At 57.8% G+C, this 23,511-nt stretch overlaps 1 protein-coding gene across 3 annotated transcripts in view; it reads right to left on the bottom strand.

The window, feature by feature from the left end:
- LHX6 (LIM homeobox 6) overlaps window positions 1-14,040 on the bottom strand; it is a 53,476-nt gene extending 39,436 nt beyond the window's left edge. Inside the window, exons 1-4 of one of the 3 annotated variants that reach the window (XM_075905410.1) lie at window positions 13,188-14,040; window positions 12,269-12,340; window positions 11,599-11,784; window positions 11,368-11,489 (exon numbers count right to left, since the gene is read on the bottom strand). In XM_075905410.1, coding sequence (XP_075761525.1) covers window positions 11,368-11,489; window positions 11,599-11,784; window positions 12,269-12,340; window positions 13,188-13,265 — 458 coding nt within the window. In that variant the 5' untranslated portion in view covers window positions 13,266-14,040. Of the gene's footprint in view, window positions 1-11,367; window positions 11,490-11,598; window positions 11,785-12,268; window positions 12,341-12,633; window positions 13,133-13,187 lie in introns of those variants that run through there. The other 2 variants (XM_075905409.1, XM_075905411.1) reach the window with 2 other exon arrangements.
- Window positions 14,041-23,511: the final 9,471 nt, after the last annotated feature.

Genomic DNA, 23,511 nt, shown 5'->3' with positions numbered 1-23,511 from the left:
GGATAGGACAAGAAGCAATGGGCTTAAATTGCAGCAAGGGAGATTGAGGTTGGACATTAAGAAAAACTTCCTGCCTGTCTGGGTGGTTAAACACTGGAATAAATTGCCCAGGGAGTTATGGAATCTTCACCGCTAAGGATGTTTAAGAGCAGGTTACACAGACACCTGTCCAGGATGATCTAGATGGTGCTTGGTCCTGCCGTGAGGGCAGGGGACTGGACTTGATGCCTTCATGGGGTCCCTTCCAGTTCTCACATTCTCTGACCCTCCCACACTGGGAGAAAGGAACAGACCCAGACGGAGGCAGAGAGTCGGGCTACATCCCCAAACAAGGCTGATTTTGTCTCCCTCTGCTTCCCTCCTACGGGAACTGCTTCTAGTTTGAGAAAGGCCAACAGGGACATGCCTCGCTCGGCCATTTCCCACCTGCCTTGGCTTCACCACCCATCCTGCCTTTATGTAAATGCCCTTTCTCTGGGGCAAAGCATGGAACTGCCCCATGCAAAGCCCTGTGGGTAAAGGAGACCGCTGGAGGAGCAGCAACATGCCCGTGGGGACCCTGCAATCTCACACCAGGGACAGAGAGACCCAGGTGCTGCCCGATATGTGGCACCTCCCAGAACAGGGCTGCTCAGGGGGACACACACGGGTGCAACATAGTATTAAAACACGGTATTGAAAACAGGCCAGCGGAGAGGTGTTACCACCACCACCTCTGGTCTTAGTCTAGAAAAACCCAAACCTTAGCCAGCCTTTGCCAGCTCAAACACGGTCAGGGAATATGAAACCACTAAGATGAAATTGGTTTTTAAAAAAACCCTAATAATACAACCAATAGTCCAGTAGCACTTTAAAGACTCACAAAATATGTAGATGGCATCATGACCTTTCGCGGGCACAGCCCACTTCTTCAGAGGGCTGTGCCCACGAAAGCTCATGATGCCATCTGCATGCTTTGTGAGTCTTTAAAGTGCTACCAGATCATTGGTTGTTTTTCAAGTTTATCCTGTAGAGACTAACTCACAGACACTAACCTTCCCCCCTCACCGCCACTCTGTTCTAAAATTTGATTTTGTCAATTTCACATGCCTTCATTTTTTTGATGTATCGCTTTGGTATATATGGTCATGCCAATTTTCTTCCACAATTTGATCTGAGGAAGTGGGTCTGGCCCAGCAAGCTCATCACCTAATAAACCATCTTGTTAGTCTTTAAAGTGCTACACAGTCTTGTCTTTTGTTTCAGCTACACCAGACTAACAGGGCTGCCTCTCTGTCACTGGGCTCCCTCTTGAACCTAATCATACAGATGCTTTGTTCAGTGGAAGAACAAGGGGAGGGGTGGGACTCCCCACACTTAAACCCCCCAAAGTTACTGGTAAAAATGTAACAAAGATACAAGGGCTATTGTGTTGCCGGCAAGTCACCCAAAATCCGCCTCCTTGCTCGGTAACCTTCCCCCTCGGCCAAAACAAAATCATAATTATCTATTAAAATGACGCTGTCGTCGATGATTCAGTTTTGGGGGGTCTGGGGCGCGCTGATTTGAGGACGTGGAAACACACGGCACACACTGCGCGCACACATACACGCACTGCGGGCGCACAGAAGCACTGCGCGCCCTATCCATACGCTCCTTGCCTACACACGGGAAGAGCCAAAAACCGCCGGCTTACAACGCTAACCCCGGGGAATCCGTGTGTGTGTGTTAAAACCTCCCCGCCATCAACAGAAAACTCCTGCTTAATGAGGTAATTCTCGCCTCTGCTAAAAGATCAGCGATTATCGCTTATTTAGAGGTTTCAAATCACCGCGGAGCTGCCTATCCAAAGCGCTAGGCAGCCTCGCAGACACTCCCAACACAATTCACATCCCAGCGGCGCTGAAGCGATTAATCCAGCAGGTCTCCAGCCACCCACAGAAACTCTTTTCCGCCCCTTCCCGGGATAGGCGCAGCCAAAGCCCCGACACACAGACCCGGCGAGCCACACGCGCGTGGTAACCCGTTGGGTTAAGCGGAATTGCGCTCCGCCGGGAGCAACGAAACCGGATCGGATCGGTGCCTTTTGGCTTTACTGTCTGGGCCCAAGGGTCTGGCTGGACCTAGCGGAGCCGTGAACTGGCCACGGGACTGTAGGGGGACGTGGCGTTCGTTCCCCAAACCAAACGAGCATCCCTCCGGCCCCCAGAAATACAGAAAACGTGCCCATGAATGTGCCAGGTTGTAAACTAAACAAACAAAAAAACCTTTCCGCAAGCGCCAGCTGAAAAGTTTTTTTTACCAAAAATGGGCAGCGTGTTTTCAATCGAAAACAATGGCATTGTGAACACGTTATTTTCTACGAAAATATCCCGCGCCTTGTCAAAAAACAAAACCAAACCCCAAACTCATACCCCTCTTCCCCGACAATCGGGGTTTTTTTTTTCAGCCACTGGAAGCCAAACGTTTTCCGATTGAAAAGAAAAATCACGATGTTTGATTTTAAAAACGAAAAACCGTTTCCGGTGTCCAGCGCCAAGCAACAGATGGTTTTGGTTTAAAAAAAAAAATAAAAATCCAGGATCGGCCAATTAAAAAAAAAATGAAAACGACACTTTTTAAATAAAAATTCTGACCTTGGAAACGCGCGTTCCCAGCTAATTCTACTTTCACCTCCCTCCTGCCGCTGTCTGTATTTAATGGTTAAACAAAACTAGCCGAAATCTTTGGCCTCCAGGGCTACTGATTTTTTTTTTAATTAAAGGAAAACGGGCAGAGAGGTGTAAGGAGCCCGAAAACCTCTTACGCGATGCCTGCTCCTCTACAGTGCACACGCTTGTGATCAAGCGTGCGATCACCACCGTGCGCCAGCGCCTAAATCCCCTCCAAGCTCCGGTCCTCGGGTCACCGAGCCTCTTTCTAGCACAGCGCCAGGAGCCGGTTCGAGGCCAGGAATCGTAGCCCCTTTGTCCGTTCCCTTTGTCCTTTGAACCACGCGCACGCCCAGGAATTCTGCGCGGGGATCGGCAGCCTGCGCCCCCAGCCCCGGGGTGAGAGACAGCACCGGGCCGGGAGGCTAACCCCTGAGGGAAGGGTGAGGCGGGTCTCCCGGCGCCGTGTGAACGGGCGCTGGAATCGGGCACCGTGCCACGTCAGACCACGCCAACGGCGAAACGCGGCTGCACCTGCCGGCTCCGGGTGCGCAAAGGTGCCTGGCTGCGGGCTCGGGCTCTGACCCGCCTTTCCCCGCAAACCCCGCAGGCGGGCCCACGCCCAGCCGCTGCCCTTGCGCCAGGCTCGGCCGAGCGGGGGCTGAATTAAAACGCGCCTGCGGCCAGTCACCGGCGCTGGGGTTGGCGAGGGGCGGGCCCCGCAGCCTCTGTGCCCAGGGAGGAGCCGGGAAACGGGCATTTGGCTATTTCCGGACACCCCTGGCGTTGACTTCCCGATTTGACCTGCCTGATCCCAGGGCCAGGCTGGCCCGCGTCGGGAGCTGTAAGCGGAGCTCAGGGGCGGCCGCTGCGCCCCGAGCCGGGTGCGGAGTGGCCAGGGGATTCCCACAGCTCTGCCGAGGCCACTAGGCCGGGCTGGCATTGCAGCTGGCCCGGGGATGGGCGAGGAGCGGTCAGGGCGCGCAGGCACCTGCTGAGCGGCATTTTTAAGCGGTTCGACAACGCGCACCGTCGGCCCGCTCCGCGCTCCAGCTCGGCTCCCTGTCTACACGGCAGAGAATCCGGCGCAGCGAATCCAGAGCGGGGCAGCGGCTGCCACCGCCGGCTGAAAGGCTTCGATCAGACCAGGGACCTTCTGTGCCCGTCTACACCCTCCCCCCCCAACTACGTCTGTGTCCGGCCGCGCACGGGCAGGTGTGACTCCGCATTGGCCACGCGTCCACGAACGGGAAGGTGTGTGACAAACACGCCGCAGGTGTGCAGAACACACGCGGCGGGGGGGGGGGGAGATACCCACCCAGTCACACCGCGTCACCCCCGCGCAACCCGCGCCCCCACCGAAACACAAGCCTGGCAGCGGGACAATCACACGCCTTTGGCTCCTGTTTCATGCTAATTGCGCAGCGACTGCCCATGTGGGCCGGTTGCGTGTGTGCGAGAAACCAGGCCAAGGGCACGTGCCCCTCCCCCACATACCACCGGGGAGCGTTACTCTGTTCACAGCCCCCCCCCCCCCCCGCCCGGCCTCCAGACCATGTTCCCTCCGTCCCTCGCCCCCCGCCAATGGGGGCACCAATCAGGGGCCGGCTGCAGGGGGACACAAGACCGAGGACCCTTCCCTCCCCTGCACAGCGGTTCGGGGGGCGGATACTGAGCGCAGCACAAAGTCCTCGGAGCGCAAAGGCGCGGGGGGCTGGGCCGCATCCCCTGCTCCCCCCGCCTCCTGAGAGCGCCGCCCGGGGACCCTCAGCAAACGCCGTGGCCCCGCCGCCACAGCCCCGCTCCCAGGGCGCTTGGGTGGGCCCGATCCAGAGCCAGCAGCGCCCCGTCCTTTCAATGCGCAGCGACGCCCAGGGGCCAGGAGAGGGAGAGGGGCTGGAAACACCTTTCCGAGCAGGTTCCGCGACTCCCTCGTCCTCAGCCCCACGCCACAACCACAGAGCCAGGGCACGGCCGCGCGGTTGGCCCCCTCTGCACGGTGCCTTCTGCCTCCCGGCGCCTCGCTCGCCCCCTCTATCTGCGCCAGTCCCGCAGCCTAGCACGAAAAGTCCATCTCTCGCTAAGTGCCTCTCCAGCGCCCGACACCCGGGCCCTGCTTTGGGGACGGGAGGGGGGGCTCAGCTGAGCGGATCGGCCGGCGTCAGGAGCTCCCCTCCCCAGCGCTCACCCCCACGCGCCGGATCGTGCGCCCCAGCCAGGTCTAATTATTGCGCAGCGCCGTGCACACGGCTTGTCCCGCTGCGGCCCTTCCCTCAGTTCCGGCAACCCTCTTCTGGGCGCAGCCCTTCTCGGAGAGGAAAAGAACCGAAGCCAGGAAGCCCTGGTGCCCACAAACCCTGCAACTTGCTGCACCAGGGTTTAGCTTCTCTGAGCTGCCTTCCCCTGGCCCTGGGAACAGCCCAGTTCCCAGCTACCGTCCAGTCAATATTGGGGGACTGGGCAACACACTGGCAGATGAAATTCCGTGTTGAGAAATGCCAAGTAATGCACAACGCAACAAACATGCTCCCAACTACAGGTCTGGAGTCTAAATTAGCTGTTCCCACTCAAGAGGAGAGAGCTTGGCGCCATTGTGGATAGCTCTCCGAAAACAGCCACTCAATGCGCAGCTGGCAGTCAAAAAAAGCAAACAATGTTGGGAGTCACTGAGAAAGGGATGGAGAAGACAGAAAATATATTGCCTCTATATAAACCCCTGGTCCGCCTGCATCTTATACCCTGCAGATGTGGCCGCCTCATCTCAAAAAAAAGGTATCTTGGCATTGGAGAAGGTTCAGAAAAGGGCAACAGAAATGATTAGGGGTTTGGAACAGCTGCCTTATGAGGAAAGATTAATAAGACTGGGACTTCTGAGTTTAGAAAAGAGGAGACAAAGGAGGATAGGACAGAGGCCTGTACAATCATGGAGCAAATGAATAAGGAAAAGTTATTAACTTGTTCCCATAACACAAGAACTAAAGGTCACCAAATGAAATGAATAGGCAGCAAGTTTAAAACAAACAAAAGGAAGTATTTCTTCACGCAGGGCACAGTCAACCTCTGGAACTCCTTGCCAGAGGATGTTGTGAAGGCCACAATACTAACAGGGTTCAAAAAACAACAGCTAGTCCTGTGTCATCTTAGAGACTAACAGAATATATTGAATATCGAATCAGATATTTGTTAGCCTCCAAGGGGCCACAGGACTTCTTGGTGTGTTTAAAGTTACAGCTTAACACCCCTCTGAGGGTTCAAAAAAGAGCCATTCCTGGAGGACAGGTTCTTCAGTGGCTGTGAGCCAGGCTGGGCCCGGATGGTGTCTTTGCCTCTGTGTGTCAGACGCTGGGAACAAGCGACAGAGGCGGGATCACTGGATGATTCTGTGTTCTGGGGCACCTGGCATGGGCGGAGGGGTTACCGGGCGAGATGGCCCTTTGATCTGAGCCAGTCTGGCCTTTCCTCCAGTGTCCTTTTGCGAGGTGGCTCTTCCCCTGTGTTACAAACTGCGGCCGCAGCTCCCCACCGGGCCGAAGGGACCTCCCGTTCTCGCCTTCCGCAGCGCCCATCCTGCTAGCCAGGGAGCCCAGCGCGCTCCACAGCCCGCCCGCCGCCCCGCAAAGGCAGGGACCCGGCGGGGTCAGCCCGCTGCGACGCGCTGCTGGACTCCTCAGCCAGCCATGGGGAGGACAGAGGTGACAGAGGTCGCGCGGCCAGAACGCAAGAGGCGCAAGTCCTGCCTGCGGGCGGCTCCGCGTGGCCTGGGCCTGCGCTTTGCGGCTCCCCGGGCAGGTGCCCCCGGGCGGGCAGGGGACCTCTGCGGACCTGGGGAGAACCGCGCTCAGCACCCGCCTCCCAGGACCCAGCGAGGAGGCGAGCGCACGAGGGCGGCGCCGCAGCCACTCGCCCCCGCGGGCCGCATTTGGGGAGGCGAAATGGAACCACGGGGACCGGGGCATTGCCAGGACCACGCCGCTAAGCCCCACGTGGCGCAGCCCCGACGCGTCTGGGCGCTGGCGAGAGCCAAGCAGGATAACAAGCCACTTGCCCGGGGCCCCTCCGGCCGAGCCTGGGCGAGGGCAGAGCAGGGCCCTCTCGGGGAAACAGGCCCAGGGCTCCTGCGCATTGCTGGGGGGGGGGGGCTCCCCGACCTGCACCAAGGGGACTAATTCTGCTCCTATTGAAGCTTGACCTCAGTGCGGGGGTCAGGCCAAGCGGAACAACTTGGAATCCCCCAGTGGGCTCCCGCATCCTGTGGCCCGGGTCCCCCAGAGCAGCAGGGGCGCTGCGAGCCAGGGGAGGGGACCCCCAATTTTCCGCAGGGTTTCCTGTGAAAACCACGGCGGCAGCGCTAAGTCCCGCACCTCTGCACAGCCGTGGGGCCCAGAGGCACGGCGCTAACAAAGCGCATTTGCCCGTGTTCTTAGCGCATCCGAAACCGCGGCGCGGATTTCCCTCGCCCTGCGCAAAGCATCGGGCCGGCAGAAATCACAGCACCGAGCCCCACGGGGCACCGCTGCCCTGACCCGGGAGGGCTGAGACCCAGGGACCGCTCAGGATACAAACACGTGTCGCCGGGCAGTTTGCGGCTTGTCCGGCCTCGCCTCTCCCAGCGGGCCAGCCCCCTGGAACTGTCAAACCACGGAGCCCGAGGGGGAACCTCTAGCACGAGGAGGCGGAATGAAACCAGAGGCTCCCCACGGGCACTCTGGAGCCCCTGCCCTCTACCCGGAAAGGGCCCCGCTCCTGCAGCTCTGGCCCACACGAATCGTACGGCCGGGAGCAAGGGGGTCGGACCCAGAGCCCTAAAACACCTTCCAACGCGCCAGACACGAGACCGCTGCGGGGAGCGCACAAAGGCCGAGCCAGGCTGAGATGCGCCGGGGGCATCCAGGTCCAGGTTACCCCCGCCACCTGAGCGGCAATGAGAGTCGCAAATGCCAGAAGAGTTTGTCTACGCGCCACTCACCCAGACCCCTCTCGGAGGAGACCTGGCGCACGGAGGGGGGTCTGGATGTGGACAGTATCACGCCCAGGCACCCCCCCAGGTCTCCGACCAAAACTGGTTTGGTCGTTGTCCTGCACTGTGTTGGTGCCCCCCTCCCTGCGGCTGCTCCCCAGAGGCGGCTGCATTTGCGTTCTCAATGACTGCATATTGAGAACCCAGAAACACCACCGGGTTCGAAGAAACGACTCCCTGCCGGATCGGGGCCACAGCGTACGACCCTCTCCGAGATGAGTGTGTGTGGGGAGGGGGAGCTCTTTGGGGCAATAAAACATCTCCACGTGGCCTCGGCTGCTCCAGAGCCAGCCCTGTTCCAAAGGTTCCCCGCCGAGAGAGGGAAAGCCAAAGGCAGCGGTGGTATCCGAGCCGTGCTCCCTGGCATCCTCCAGGGCCGGGTTAAGACCCGCCCAAGCCCCTAAGCTGGACCAAATTTCTAAGCGCCCCCTTCCCTCCCAGCATGGCCAAAAATGTGACTTAGTCCAACAGAAAGGACAATGCAAATAGAAAGAACCAAGTTTTCTATTTGCATCAGTCCCGGTCCATAGGCCAGGATGCAACTAAACACTAGCAATGTTCCGATTAATTAGTATTATTTTATTTAGAGGCCCCTCCACGCCGCTTCCTTAGCTTGTGCCCAAATCCGGCCGTGGGCCCCTCTCACATCAGGGGAGGGCCTGAGGCGGTTTTGCGTGCGGCTCTTGTACCGGGTCATTCTCATTTCCTGTCTCGGATTTCCCCTGCCTCCTGGGGCAACCAGCCCGGAGCTGGCCAAGCTGAGATGGGGAATTCGGGGCGAGATGTTTTCATCGAGACTCCCAACCCAGCTGAGGGGCTGGCAGCTGTCGCTGGCCGACCCTTCCTTCCATGGCTGGGGCACTTCGATTCAGTCCTATTGCGAAGAGCCCCCTGCTCGGGTCTCTCTGCGTGTAAACCGAGTCAGAGACTCCGGAGTGACTCCGGTCTTTCTCGGACCGGCTTTAAATCCCGATCCACGGCTAGGGGCTTGGCTTTTCGTTAGGAAACGAAACATCAGAGGAGTTTGGGGATGTCTGAGGACCCACGACGCCGCTTGCCTGCGTTGGAAACGCCGGGCCAGTAAATCCGGTTCTGACCCATTTCACACGCAACCGGAGAACAGAATCCTCAGGAACCGGGCTGACTCCTTGGGGGGTTGTTAAGGCCGCTCTCTCCCGCGGCAGCTCCGGGGTGGACAACGAAAGACAGAGAAGCCCGTGGAAACCAGGCTGCGCCAGTGGCTGGGGGAGAAAGGGGCGCTCCACGGGACGCCCCGGGAGTGAGACAAGCAAGGGACGGGGCCAGGGTTGCGCACGAGAGTTTATTCGCAATGCAGACGTTTGGGGGGAGGGAGGGGTTGCACGACCTGGCGCATAAACACGGGAGAGGGGGAGGGAGACCCCGAGGGAGTGCCAAGAGCCGAGCTGTCGCAAGTGGGACACAGAAGGCAGCAAACAGCCCCCCCCGCCCCCGCGCAAAGGGGTGGGCATGTGAGGCGCGCACAGGTTGCCAGGGGAGGAAGGCCCAGGAGCGAGAGGGGACAGGACATGCGCCCTCACGCCTCCACCGCGAGTCCACTGAGCTCAAGGCAGGGAAAGGTTCCGAGAGCCCCGCTACAGTCCTGCCCAGCCAGACTCCCGGTGCGCCCCGGGGGAGCTGCAGCCTCCAGTGTTTCAAAGCCCTCCCACCCCCCACCGCCGGCGCGCAGCGCAGGAGACCTGGGACACGCCAGGAGCGCTCCCTGCGCTCAGTTACGCCTCACCCGCCTGCTCCAGGAGCCGGGGCGTTCGGGAAGCACCAGGGCCCACCAAGGTGGCGGCGCCTCGGCCCCTCTGTGGGACTCTCCTGATCTCTCCTTCCCTCCAGCTGCTCCCCCCGGTCCCTGCCGCGGCTGCCCGAACGCCCCGGAGAGAGCGGAGCCAAGCGCGAAAAGCGTGAAGAGTAGCCCGAGTCTGACCCCCTGAGCCGGCCCCGGCCTGCTCTCCAGCCCGGCCTCCAGCGCGCCGGGCAGTTCACCTTGGCTGCAGCCAGAGGGAAATCGCGCCTGTCCCGATCTGCCCACCGCAGGGCCGCTCCTGGCGCGTCCCCAGCAGGGTGGCCTGACCCCGGCTGCGCTTGAACAGGGCATCCTGCTTTTACCGTCTGCCCTCGCTGCGCCCCGCGGCGCGCCGAGCCGAGCCAGCGCAGGGGACACGTTGCCCGGCGCAGCCGGCTCCCCTGCGGCGCTCGGCGTTTCCTCTCCAGTGCGCAGGGCTCAGGCGGTGTGAACGCGCCCTGGCCCACCCTGCAGCGGAGCCGAGGCCAAGACAGTCCCTGCGCCCGGCCTGCCTGGGGCAGAGGCAGGGGAGCTGAGTCAACCCAGCCTGCCTGGCATGTCCCACTCCCGGCTGGGGAGACACGCAGGGCCCCAGCCCGAGCCCTGGCAGCGGGAATTCCCTAGCCAGCCCCTAAGAGAGCCGGATCCAGTCTGCTCCAACGAAGGGCCGGGCCCTGCCCTCTGCCCCGCGAGGAAACGGCGGGTTGGTTGGAGGGAAGCGCGATTTTAGCAGGTTTCCGTTGGCATTTGCGCGGAGATTTGAGGCTATTTTCAGCGGCCAGCGCGCAGTGCTAGGCTGGGGGTGTCCCCCAGAGATATTTCTTAAGGATGAAACTAAGCGGCCTGGGCCCGTAGCGCGTAGGGAGCCGCCGCTCCAAGCCAGGCTAGGCGCACTGCCCGGAGCGCACGGCGGCTCTCTGCCGGCTGATCCGCCCCCTTGGGCCTGGCCAGACCTCGGGCTTGGGAACGGCAGGTTCTAACCAGGGAGCGGGGCTCCCCGCAGGGGGCAGATGCCCCGGACAGCTCGGGTACCCGCTGCCCTGCCTCCCCGCGCTGTGGCCAGGCTGGCGCCCGGGGTGGAGAGTTGCTCATGGCTGAGGGTGTCTGTTCTGACCGGGTTTCGCCTGGTTCTGCATCCGCCTGGGGGTGCCGGGCACCCGCCTCGGCGGCGACTGAGCGGGGGACCGGCAGATCCCGGCGCTCCGCGGCCTTTACACAGAGCCACCCGCAGCGCACCCCGGCCAGGCGCCCGAGCGCGGCGCTCAGGGACCAGCCTGGGGGAAATCCGTCCCGGCCCGCAGCAGGAAGCCGTGTGGTGGGGACGCGTCTGCGCCCACAGCCCCCTTCCACCACCCTCCTCAGGCGGAAGGGGGGGCACGGCTCGGCACCCATTTCCGCGGCCTGGCCGGAGCGCCTCGCCCGGCCCAGCGTCTCCGGCAGCCCACGGCCTGGCCCGGCCGTGGCAGCGGAAAGGAAGTGTCCCAGCTGCAGGCCCGGTGCCCAGACCTGCAGCTAAAGGGCCGAGGAGAGCCCGTTCACACCAAGGGGAATCCGGAGTCACTCCGGATTGACTCAGGTAGGAGCACTGAGATCACAATCGGCCGCGCCTCCCGCTTACAACGAAGGCTCCTGCGCTAGAGACCCTGCCGCCGCGCACCCTACGCCTCTAGGCTCACACGGGGGGCAAAGCCTCATTCTCCCCCCAGCCCTGGTGCCAGGAGCCTAGCTCCTTCCAGGGAAAGGGACATAAATCTTGGAGCGGGCCCTGTGCTAGTCCGGAAAAACCCAGCGCACCGGGCCCCGTTTACACTGCGAGTCTGCAAACCGAATCTGCCCTGGAAAGGCGCACGCTCCCCAGGTTCCGAGCTGGCCCGGGAGGGCCCCCCAGCCAGCCGGGCTCCTACCTGAAATAATCCATTTTACAGAAGATCTCCTTGTTCTTGATGTAGCAGCTGTTCTGCTGGCGCAGGGAGGTGCGGCAGACCGAGCACTCCAGGCAGCGCACGTGCCAGATCAGGTTGTTCACCTGGGACAGAGAAGGGGCCTCGGTGAGCTGGGCTCGGGGCCAGGCACCGACCCCCCACCCCTCCTCCCGGGGAGTCCCCTCGGCCCACGCCGCCCCGCCCGGCGCTCACCTTGAGGAGGTACCGGTCCAGGATCTCCAGGCCGCAGCTGGAGCAGACGTTCTTGCCAGCGGAGGGGATGGAGGACGAGGAGGAGGAGGAGGAAGGCGGGGAGCAGACGGACGGGGTGCTCGGGGTGCTGGGAGCCGAGCGCGCATCTTCCTTATCCAGGGCGCTGGGCAGCGTCTCCCCGTCAGCCTGGGATGCGGAAAGCGGACCCCGAAAGCGGTCAGCCGGGGCGTCCCCCGCGCCCCTCGAGGGTCCCCATTCCTGCCCAAAGCTGGGGGCCCCACCCGCGCGCCCAGCCCGTGCCCCGGGGGTCAGACCCCAGAGCCCGCCCCTGCGCGCTGTGTCTTTGCGCGGCCCCATCCCCCTACGCGCCGCAGGGCCCGTCCCAAAGCGCAGCGCGTCCCGGAGCCCGCTCCGCTGGAAACCAGCCGCAAAGTTTCCTCCGGAGCAGGAGGAAGCGAGGGCCGGCAGCTGCGCTCAGCCGCTTCGCCAGGTCCTGGGGCGCAGCGGCCCTGCGCAGCCCGCCGCTGCCGGCTGTCCGCGGGACACGCTCCCCAGCCTGGGCCAGGCCTGAGGCTGGTGCCTGCGCGCCCCGCTGTGCCCACCTCCCCGGGCTGCCAGCCGCTCGCTGCGTTCCCACCGCGCCCCCTCCCCAGCTGCCCTGCAGCCTTACCATGACCGGGGGGTGCTTGCTATCCAGGCAGCGGGTGCTTCCCTTGGAGAGGGGGCCGTCCTGGGCCATCACCTTGAAGGAGAGAGCGGGAGAGGTTGGCTGGGGGTCCGCCCGCCTCGGCTTTACCGCCTGGGCTTCATGGCCCCCTATATAAACCGGCTCCAAACAATAAATAAGAACTTTCTAGTGGCCATTTAAATCCTTCGCCACAAAAGCGGCGTCGCTTTAATGAAGCAATTTGAATGGGGATTGAATTCGCTCCCTGCCTGCACTTAACCCGGGGCTCTTGAAGTAATCGCTCGGTTCCCATGCGAGCCAAGGCGCTGGAAAACACGCGCGCGCACACACACACACACACAAACTACCTGCAATTAGAAATTGCCGTAAATGCCCGAGATAAGAGGTATCCAGAGTGTCAATTCCAGCTGTCAATCAGGGAATCCATCAGGCCACCCAAAGAATTGCAAATTTGATTTTTTTAATGGTAGTAATTAAAAATCGAAACTCTCCCCCCCCCCTCCCCGCGCTCGGAAGCGCCGAAGGCAGCAGAAAAGCGCCTGGATTGAAAAATCCTCCCCAGTCAAGTGCGGGGGAACAAACAAACCACCCCGCGTCCTGCTTCCCGAGCTGGCCGCTCCGCACCAGCCTGGCGGCAGCTGATATTTAACGCGCACCGAGGGCAGCAATTTTGGGATTCCTCGCCTCCTCTCCCGCCCAGCCCGGCCCATTGCCGGAGATTAAGCCCCTATTCAGGCAGACAATGCCCGGCGCTTCCTCCTCATCTGCCTCTGGCTCGGGCTACGGCGCTTTTTGAGAAAGTCCCGAGCCAGCTGCATAAACGCGCGGGTCGGGGCCCGCCCCGGCCGCTCGCCTTCCCGGGCGCGGAGCCCTCGGAAGGCAGCGCGCCTGCCCCGCTCACCTTCCCCGCTGGGGCGCCGGCGGCCCGGGGCTGGCTGGCCTGGCGGAGCGGGGCCACCGGCTCATTCTTCCAGTACATGGGCAGGGCGGCGCGCCCAGCGACTCGGCGGCTCCAGAGCGCGGCTCCTGCTGCGCTGGCCCCGGGGCCGGGGGAGGCCGGAGGCGGGCGCGGGGCTGGAGGCGGCGGCGCTGGCCGGGCTGGAGCTGCCGGGAGAAGTTTCTCCAAATTCTTCCTTCCCGGGGCCGGGGCGCGCAGGACGCGCGGCGGGACGAGGGCAGGGGCCGCCCCGCGCCTTCTTCAGCGCGGCCTGGCGGGGGGCGAGCGGGGAACACTGACCCTGGGGCCCGGGGAGGCGCCCCGCGGCCAGGCAGAGCGGCGAGCCGGCGGAAGCTGCTGCCTGGGGCCGCGGAGCCGAGCTCCGGCCCCACCTTCGCTCGCCCTCTGCGCACGGGGCGGGGCAGCCACCTGCGGGGGCCTCGAGCCGGGCCCGGACACGTGGCGCCGGCTCAGGCTCGGGAAGGGGGCCGCTGGCGGAGCCGGGGCCCCGAGGACCTGCCGGGCTCCGGCCCGGGGCCAGCTCAGCCGGGGGGGCACCGCCGCCCCTGGGAACTCGGAGCGCACTGCGCGCTCCCCGGCGTCTCCTCGGCCTTAGAGGAGGCGAGGGCTGGAGGGGACGGGGAGGGGCCCTGGGCTCGGCTCCTCTCCCCTCCTAGCGCGCAGGGAGCCGGCGCAGAGGCGGGGGAGCGACCGTAGCTCTGTGCCCAGGGCCTGGGGTTCCCTTCTGGGGCCTTGGCAAGTCCTTGCGCGCCCCCCGTCCCGCCCCCCGGCTAAGGCAGCCAGGCCGGCCAGGGAGCAAGCGGGCCTCTCATTACCGAGGCGCGGGCAGGGGAGGGGCCTGGGAGAAAGGTGCGGGGCTGCCCCCGCCTATGGAGGGAAAGAGCCGGCAAGGCGCTGGCCGAAGACCAATCCCCCTCCCCGTCAGCGCTTCGGTTCCCGCTGCGGGTTAAAAAGGTCCCTGGCCCCGCAGGGGAAACACCTTCCTGCGCCGTCCAACGCGCCCCGGGGCCTGGCCACGGTCCGAGCGCAAAGCGGCGCCGCGGGCCGCCTGGTGATCAGCGCCGGTGGGGAAGCGTTCGGAGCCAGTTCCCGAGGGAACTGCCTCCCCCACCCCCGCTCGCACTGCGGGGCCGAGATTTACCGGAGCCTTTTCTGGACTCCAAAGTGGCACCAGTTGATCTCAGAGCCGGGTCCTGCATGGATCCAGTTTCACCAGGGCAGATCAAAGGTCCCTCTAGCCCAGTGTCCTGTCTACCACCAGTGCCAGGTGCCCCAGAGGGAATGAACACAACAGGAATCATCAGCTGATCCCTCCCTCTCACCCATTCCCAGCTCCTGGCAAAAAGAGGCTACCGACGCCATCCCTACCCAGCCCGGCTCTCAAGGTGTCCCATAGAGCTGGATGAGTCTGAGGCCCTCAAAGACCAAAGGAAGAGCATCCATGTGGTTGCCTCAGTGCAACAATGAACCCTCCTCCAGTGTGAAGGGTGTTAATACAGTTCTCCAGTGTAGACAAGGCCCCTTGAGTTACACAGGTATCCCCACTGCCATTCCCTGCCTCCTGAATGAGACTTATCGCCACAAGCAAGGCGCCCGTTGCCCTGCAATGGTTTTGAAAGCAGTTTGGTTGCACAGGTGCAGCTAGTCCACGTGCACCCGCTTATTTCAGCTGAAGCCGTTTACTGCAGCTTCATTCCAAGCTTTACATACCGGTGTGACACTGCAATCAGCCTGGTGTCAATCCAAACCAGAGTGGGAACCAGAGTGGGCACAGGGGCCTGGTAGCAATGGAATGACTTTGGTTTCACATCACACCTTTACTTACACCACTGGCAGTTAAGACGCCCAAGGATGGGGCCTGCTTTTCAAAGTTGTCACTGAACTCGAAGAGACTTTTCTTAGAGGCAAAGAACATGCCTCCACGTCTGTTTTGTTGTCAGCTGGGGGTGCACAGCTCCTCGGAGGGGACAAATATGGGGACAGAGCCCCCCCCCCATCCTTCAAAACACTTCAATTTGCATCTATTTAACCTTAAACCCCTGTCTACTCCTAGGAAGACATTTTGAAATTAGTAAATTCGACTTATTTAACAAATCACGATCAACAGATTCGACCATTTAACAAATTTGAACTAGTGTGTCCACACTACAAGGAAGCCTCGAAATTAATCAGAGGCAGGCTCCATTCGTGTGGATACGCTGCTACCTCAACTAAGGCTACATCTAGACTATGGGGATTTTGAGAGATACTGGAGGTGTCCCACCAAAACCCCGCTGCATCCAAGGAACGTGTTTGCTCTTCCGCTTTTTTTCCACGGAAGAGCAAACACACTCTTTCGGGGAGCCCTGTATACCTCATTTCACGAGGCATAAGGGCTCTGCTGAAAGAGGCGGCTTTTCTGCCATTTGGCCCTGTCATTTCCAAATGGTGGAAAAGCCCTTCCCGAAAAGAAAAAAACCAGCAAAAGCTATACAAAATGTGGAGCACATTTTGCATAGCTTTTCCCACAAAAACCCAGTCTAGACCTAGCCTGAGAGTCCCAGGAAGCACTGGGGAGTAATTGGTTAGAATTACTCTGGGGAGTAATTATTTCAAAATAGCAGCACTGGCACATCCACACCACTGCTATTTCAACATAACTATTTTGGAATTAGCGTTACTCCTGATGAAAAGCAGGAGTACAGATGTCAAATTCCGTGGCCTATTATTTCAATATAACGGGCTTGGTAGCGTGGCCATGCCACTTATAAATTCGACCCAGGGGAGGCGGGAGGAGGTTTTTTTCAAAATGAAGTCCTAGTGCAGGGCTAAGTGTTAAAACAGCACCATTGACCTGCCTCACTGCTTTGTGGACAGGCCTGAGTTTGCTACTGGGCTAGTTACCTAACTGCAGGCAGCCCAGTTAGAGGACTATGGATTTTGCTGGTTTCTTCTAGGAGAACTCTCCCGTTGGAAGTGAGACAGCCCCAGCTTGGCAACACAACCCGGAGCTTTTCCATTGCCTTTGTATCTAGCAATCTTGGTTTCAAAGGGGTTCATTAGTAACCTGATAATTCTAGAGCAGTGAACCAGCGGCAGCTCCACCATGAAGTAATTCTAGGAAAGAAAGTAACATGAGCTGGTGGACGCTCGAGATGGATACGTGCGGTTATTGCTGGTGACAGCTAAATTGGTAAGCAAGAGGGAAATCAGATGAAAGTCGTTTTGGAATAAATACGAGACATCGCATTGCAGCGTGCGGGTTGTGACAACAATGGCAGGCAACCCAGGAAATTCAAAGGTAAGACGAATAGTCCAGCCTCTCCACGACAACCCGACTCAAGGCTTGTGAGTACCAAAGTAGCTGGGAATGAGCAAACATGGAGAAAACAAACAGCTCGGTCCACAGCAAGGAGGCAGCGAGCTGCGGTAAGGATAATGTAGGATTAAAATGGCCCTCGCGGGAATGCAGGGGCTAGCAAGCTGGTGCTTTTCTGTATCCTCTGTTGCTGCTTCTGGGGATCAGGCGTAGGCTCAGTGCAGAGGCAAGCGCTCTCCAGTATCAGCCCATCTTCCACTACCAAGTCAAGTCAATGCACATCACCAGGCAGAGGGGAAAGGAAGCGGATGCGCCCCGGTGTGACACTCGGGCAAGAGCTGCGGCAAAAGCCAGCGGGGAGCTATTTAAAGAGCTAGCAGGGACCTGTAAGAAATTTTCAGTGACTTTCACCCCTGGGCAGGCTGTGACGGCGCGTTGGGGTTTTCCCGTCTCCTGCACCCCCGTAATGGCACAGACAGACTCCACCAGCCAGTAGAATAGAGGGAATTTATTGCTTCTCCAGGATACAGCACAGCACAGATGTAATCTGGTTACTGGGCAGGCCTGGGATGCCCCAGCCCCCCTTGAGACGGGGGAGACTTGGCCCCTAAATCCCAGCCCGTTGCCTAGGCTGCTTCCTCCATGATACCAGCCAGAAACCTAACTACCTCACTTCCAGCCCTGCCCCCAGCCAGGGCTCCACTCCCCTTCTTCCCATTGTTCCGCTCCCTGGGAGATAACGGGTCAGACAGGTTCAAAGCCCCCTTGCGTAATGACTCATCCCCTGCCTTGCTGGGCCGTGCTGCAGCCAGCAGCCAGTGGAGGTCACTCACAACCCACTGCCCAGCATAGCAACCAGCAAGGTACCCCCCCACTACGTCACACGGGCATCAATCTATTTATGCACCTCTGCACTCCGATGCATCTCCCATTGGTGTAAGTGTCCCATGATGGCCCGGCAGTAACACTGTCTCCCTGAAGAGTGTTGAACCGTCACCCATGTACTGCAGTCACTGCAGGGTGAGTGTCGTCACCGCCTGATCCATGTCTACCCCAAGGCTATGTCTAGGCTACATTTTCAAAAGAGGACATGTAAATTCCATGGGAATTTGCATTTCTTCCAAGCTCACTTTTGAAAGAGGATCTTTCGAAAGTGAAAGTAGTCTGGATGTGGTTTTTTCAGGAAAATGTTTAATGGCTCCTGGCCCACCCCCACATTTGCAGGACACAGGGGTCAGCCTGTCATGGCGTCACATGTACGAGACGAGGTGGCGGCACCACCAAAGGTAGAGGGGCTGCTTTTCAGTTCCTGGAAGGCGAGGCAGGTTCATGGGGAGCAGTGAGTTTGCCTGCACCAGGAAGTCCCTTACGTCCTACTGAGAGCTCTTGGTGGAACTTCGCTGGAGCTACTCTGCAGGTCTCTCCCGAAGGTTGCGAGGGTGTGTGACGGCGCGTTGGGGGTCCCCCGTCTCCTGCACCCCGAAATGGCACAAACAGACTGCACCAGCCGGTGGAATAGAGGAAGTTTATTGCCTCTCCAGGATACAGCACAGCACAGATGTAATCTGGTCACAGAGCTGGGCTAGGATGCCTCAGGCCCCCTTGAGATGGGGGGAGACTGGCCCCTAAACTCCAGCCCCTTTCCCTAGGCTGTCTCCTCCATGCTCCCAGACAGCAACTAACTAACACTCTTCCAGCCCTGCCCCCCAGCCAGGGCAGCATCCACCTTCCTTTGTTCCTCTCCATGGGGGGTGTCTGGCCATACTGGTTGAGAGATCCCTTTGCCTAGTGAGTGACTCATCCTGTTTTGCTGGGTCGTGGTACCCACGGCAGCCAGTGGGGGTTACCCCAGAGCCAGCAGCATAGAAACCAGCCAGGTACCCCCACTACGTCACAGGGTGGCTGCCTTATTTCTTTCTCCACCGTAAAACCACTTTCTTGTGCACCAAAAAAAAGTCAATGCTGGATCACCTGTAATGGCGGGTAGAGCTGACTACATCAGTGAGCACAGTAGCTAATATCAGGCGAGATTTCTAGAAGAAGAAGGTTGGGGAGATTCTCGGAGATTCTCTCTTTTATTCGACCAATGTCTGTCGGTGAGAGAGAAGCTTTGGAGCTGCACAGAGCTCTTCTGGTCTGGGAAAGGAACTCCCAGCATCTTACTGTCATGGGGTGGGAAGCCCCATTCACCAAGAAGCTGGGGGAGGAGGCTCTTGAACCCCATCTGTGTGGCCTCACCCCATAATCAGGACCCCGCCTATGGCCTTTAGCAGCAGGGCAGCACAGCTCAGCAGCCTAGTCCGTAGTGACCTCAATCAGTAAGGCCCAGCAGCCAAGTCTCTGGTACCCCAGTCAAAGAGGCAGTAAGGATCACAATAGGCTAACACCCCCCACCCCCGCCCAGCGGTCAACAGAGGTGAGGATAGGGGGTTCCAGCCCAGGGCCCTGTCAGTAAGGTTGCCAGGTGTCTGGTTTTCTCCCAGACAGTTCAGTATTTTGGCCTTCTGTCCAGATAAAAAAAACCAAACCACACACACGCACACACACCAGAGAACACTGGACATGTAAAGTTTCTGGTATTTTCTGTTTTCCTCAGACAGAAAGCCGGTGGCATCTGTGAGGGTAGGGGGAGCGAGGACCACGATAATTTAAAGATGCAGAGGCCTTATTTTTTCCCATCAAAAAGATGGCCGTCGGTGTCTGCAAGGGTGAGGAGCGTGGTAATTTAAAGGCACAGCAGCCTTTTTTTCCTCAAAAAGATGGCCAGTGGCATCTGCGAGGGCAGGGAGATCGAGGAGTACAGTAATTTAAAGGCACAGCAACCTTTTTTTTTTTTCTCTACCAATTTTTCCCAGCCTGTTTGGGATTTTTTGTGAAGGTATCTGGCAACTCTACCTGTCAGTGGTGGGTGTATCCCACCACTGGCTTGGTGGGGATTCCTCCCAAATCATGCCGAGCTTGCCGGGAAGCTTCTAGCTCCTTGCCCTGGGCTACTTCCTCCCCTGGTCACCAGCTGGTGACTTCCCCATCTGCGTCCTCCGGGTTAATTGCTCTTCCTAACATCCACTGGCAGCGGCTGTGCACAGGCAGGATCTCCTTCCCCTCCCATGGTCAGCCCTGACTGAGCTGCTCCCCTGGCTTTTATACGACGCCTGCAGTTGGGGCATGCCCAGCAGGGCTGTGGGGGAGGGGCCCTCTCAGCCAAGCAGGCCTGGTTAACCCCTCTTGGGACACTGCCGGATTGGTACACCCCGTCACCCTTCCCAACATGCAAGGCAGAACAGATTGTTTAACGGAAGTAAGTCAGGTGTATTGTGCCGGCCAGTGGATTTTTTCACAAAAGGAGAGTGGTCCGAGAGTGATTATCACCTCTCATAAGTACGCAGTCATGGATTGGTATTCTGGCTTGTTGGAATCATATCAATACAACTTCTAAGAACTGAAAGGCTCAACGAAAAGTTAAACCCAGCCTCTTTGCAGATGGCGTTCTTTCTGGGTCACCTCAGCGGCGATGCAGGATGAGATCCCTGAAAATATAAGGGCTGTGTCTAGACTGGCCCGTTTTTCCGGAAAATCAGCCGCTTTTCTGGAAAAACTTGCCAATTGTTTACACGGGCCCTTGAATTTCCACAAAAGCACTGACTTCCTACTGTAAGAAATCAGTGCTTTTTGCGGAAATACTATGCTGCTCCCGTTCGGGGAAACTTTTGCGCAAAAGGGCCAGTATAGACAGCTGAGATTTATTTTGCACAAAAAAGCCCCGATCGCAAAAATGGCAATCGGGGTTTTTTTGCACAAAAGCACGTCTAGATTGGCCACGGACGGCTTTCCGCAAAAAGTGCTTTTGCGGAAAAGCGTCCGTGCCAATCTAGATGCTCTTTTCCGAAAAAGCTTTTCACGGAAAACTTTTCTGTGAAAAGCATTTCCGGAAAATCATGCCAGTCTAGAGTAGCCAAGGTTACAGAGCTCGAGAAGTGAAAGAGAAATGGACAGTGCTATCCATCTCAATTATGTCCTTCAGTTTTCAAAATATTGTACGCTGGAACGATTCATTTGGGATGTGTCTGCTCTGAGCTGAGGCTAGAAGTTGGCCTGTAGTTTGTCAGTTGAGATCGTGGGAGACCTGGCTTACATCTTGCTGCCGTGGCTCATGAAACCATACATGGGGCACCTGGACAGCATTAAGGAGCATTTTAACAGGCTGAGCAGGTGATCGAATGTGCCTTTGGGAGGTTGGAGGTGTCTCTATGGCAGGCTGGACCTCACGGAGGACAATATTCTCAGGGGTATCGTGGCTTGTTGTACTTCGCACAATTTGTATGAAAGGAAGGGGGAATGGGTTGCTCAGGAATGGACCACAGCGCTTGGCTGGAGAGTTTGAGCACCCAGACACTAGAGCTGTCAGAGGAACCCAAAGGCCTGCAGTCAACATCAGGGAGGCTCTGAAGATGCACTTTGAAAATGAGGGGTATGGAAATGAACCCCTATAACATTTGCTTCCATGAACCCCCCTCCCTATCCTCTTAAATCCAACGCAGTCAGGACTATGCTTTTGATACCTGTGCCGGGGAGTGCAGTGCCGGGTCTGTAACATTGTTAAGCAGTAAACAAAAGCCTTGAATCATTCTGGCAGTGTGCCTTTATTCATTAGAAAACAGAGCACTGAGACGCAGTGAAGCCACCCGCAGCCCCATAGCAAGGGAAGTGTAGGCAAAGGGTTACCACCAGTTGTGGATAGCTCCAGCCATAAGCACAGCTGGGAGAGGGGTGTGGAGTGCATGGGAAAATTTGGACTCCCCAAGAAAGAAAAGGAATGTGAGAGTGGTGGTGAGGGGGCTTGTGGGACACAGAATTTTGAATCTACCATGCAGGAAAGAGGAACAAGCTGCCTCATGGACTTTAGGATCTCTGTCTGTTCCTCCAGGACCCTGGCAAAGGCATCATTGATCTTGAGGGTCCCACGTTCCCTTTCCACTCACTCAAGCACTGATTCAGCATTTTGAAACCAAATCCCCCCTATTTCTGTGAGGGCAGCACCTTGGCTGTAGCAAGGACGCCGAAGCAGTGCTCAGATGCACTGTGTCCATCAGCAGTGGTCCCAGTTCTTACAGGTCTCTCTCAGCCAGGACTGAATCAGAGTCCTCTCCCCATGGCGGTCCTGGGGTGTAGGGGGGGAGCGTTTGGTACAATGGCCATGCATGGGCAGCTAGGATCACACCATTACACCGCTGCACGCTGAGCCAGCACTTTGGGTTCCAGGTGCTCAGGCAGCAGAAAAAGGGGTTTAAATTTCAGGCTTGCGAGGGAGCAGAGCAGGTAGCTAGTCACCTGGCTGCAAGGCAGTGGCATTCAAACTGTTGACCAGAGCCACTGCTTGGGAATTGTGGGACACATCACAAAACGCCTTGCAGTGTCCACACTGCATGTTTGTCAACACCACAGACGGGAAAAGACAAAAGTCCCTCATGGGGCTGGGAGATTTTTGCAGCGGAAAATGGACGTTTTTTGCAGGAAAAGCTGTGTTGCGGTGTGCACGCTCATGCATTTGGTCGACAAAAGGTGCTTTTCCTCCACATTGCTCGCCAGTGTAGACGAGCCCTAAGGTTATGTCTGCGCTGTACAAAATGGATTTTTTTTTAAAACATCACAATAGCTAACAATCCTAATGGAGACAATGCACAAGTGACCTCACCACCAAGAGGATTATTCACTTCAGTATGAAGGCAGCTTACGATACTATATGATCCCTGCATTGTCAGTGCTCACTCTTACACGGAAGATTTACCTAATTTATTCCTAAATTTGTCATCTAATGACACTAAGATTTTAGCAATCCCTTGTCTTAAAAAAAATGAAATCTGAGGTAAAAAATTTAAAAACCGAGATAATTTTTGCTTATGAAGAGTTTACAAACTCCCTGATAGTCTATTCCAAACTGCAGGCTAGGGCCTGTATCACAGAATTAGAAAGCCACTAAAATAATTGTTACGGAAGTGCACACACACTCTTACCTGTATATTCTTCTGGATGCTTTTAACTGTGCAGACTACAACTATCCACACTGTGAAGCGTGTCTTGTTTGCCATTTAAAACTAAATCTCAGTTGGGGATTTGTTAGTGTGGAAGTGGCTAGGAAGAGGCAGGTAAGTGGCTAATCGTGTGGTCAATACAATTTGTATTGACTATATGATTAGTCAATAAGGCCCTGCAGTTTAAACATAGTAGGAGCTGGATGTGCACAGGTAGGCTGTACAGAGCTGGGACTGCTGCGGCTCTGCATTTCAAATGTCGTCAGAGCTGCCCGGCTCTCACTTTATTTAAAATGCAGAGCTGCAGGGGCCCTGGAGGGGCGCAGGCCGGGACTGAGCCAGGCTTGCTCAGTCCCAGTTCATGCTGGGTTCAGCAGCCTCTGCTTAGGCTGATCAGGTAGTCGACTGTTCAACTACTTGTTTACATCTCCAGCAGTTATATTAATTTGATTAACTGCTGAATCCTAAATCTAGAAATTCTGAGAGCCAAGTTCACTTCAGCTTCTACAGGATGGGATTTGCTGCAAACAGAGCACTCAATCCTGTCAACATGCACTACCAAGAGTCCTGCTGAAATCTGTAAGGGGTTTTCTTAGGATGCCCTATTCCATGTATGTGTTTGCAGGGTAGATCCCTAAAGTTATTTCTAACTAACAAGAATGACAGACACAAGGTAATTTCTTCCCCTTATCCCAGCATTTGGAGGTGGGTCATCATACTAGCATCCACCATCTTCATATGCGAGGCAGAACTAATGCCTCTCTGCTTGCCAAACGTAAAGAAAGAGTATCAATCTAGAACTAAAACTTCATACAAAGCTTTCTTCTAACAATAGTGCAAACAGTTCTATTTAACACACTGGCAGAACCCACCAACTGAAAGATCCATTTACTCTAGTCATTCACCGGCCTAGGTTACTGGTTCAAGTCAAGAAGAAATA

This window comes from Pelodiscus sinensis, chromosome 22 (assembly GCF_049634645.1).
Source record: "Pelodiscus sinensis isolate JC-2024 chromosome 22, ASM4963464v1, whole genome shotgun sequence".
In the NCBI taxonomy this organism is placed as follows: domain Eukaryota; kingdom Metazoa; phylum Chordata; order Testudines; family Trionychidae; genus Pelodiscus; species Pelodiscus sinensis.
This window is presented reverse-complemented; position numbering and strand designations above follow the sequence as displayed.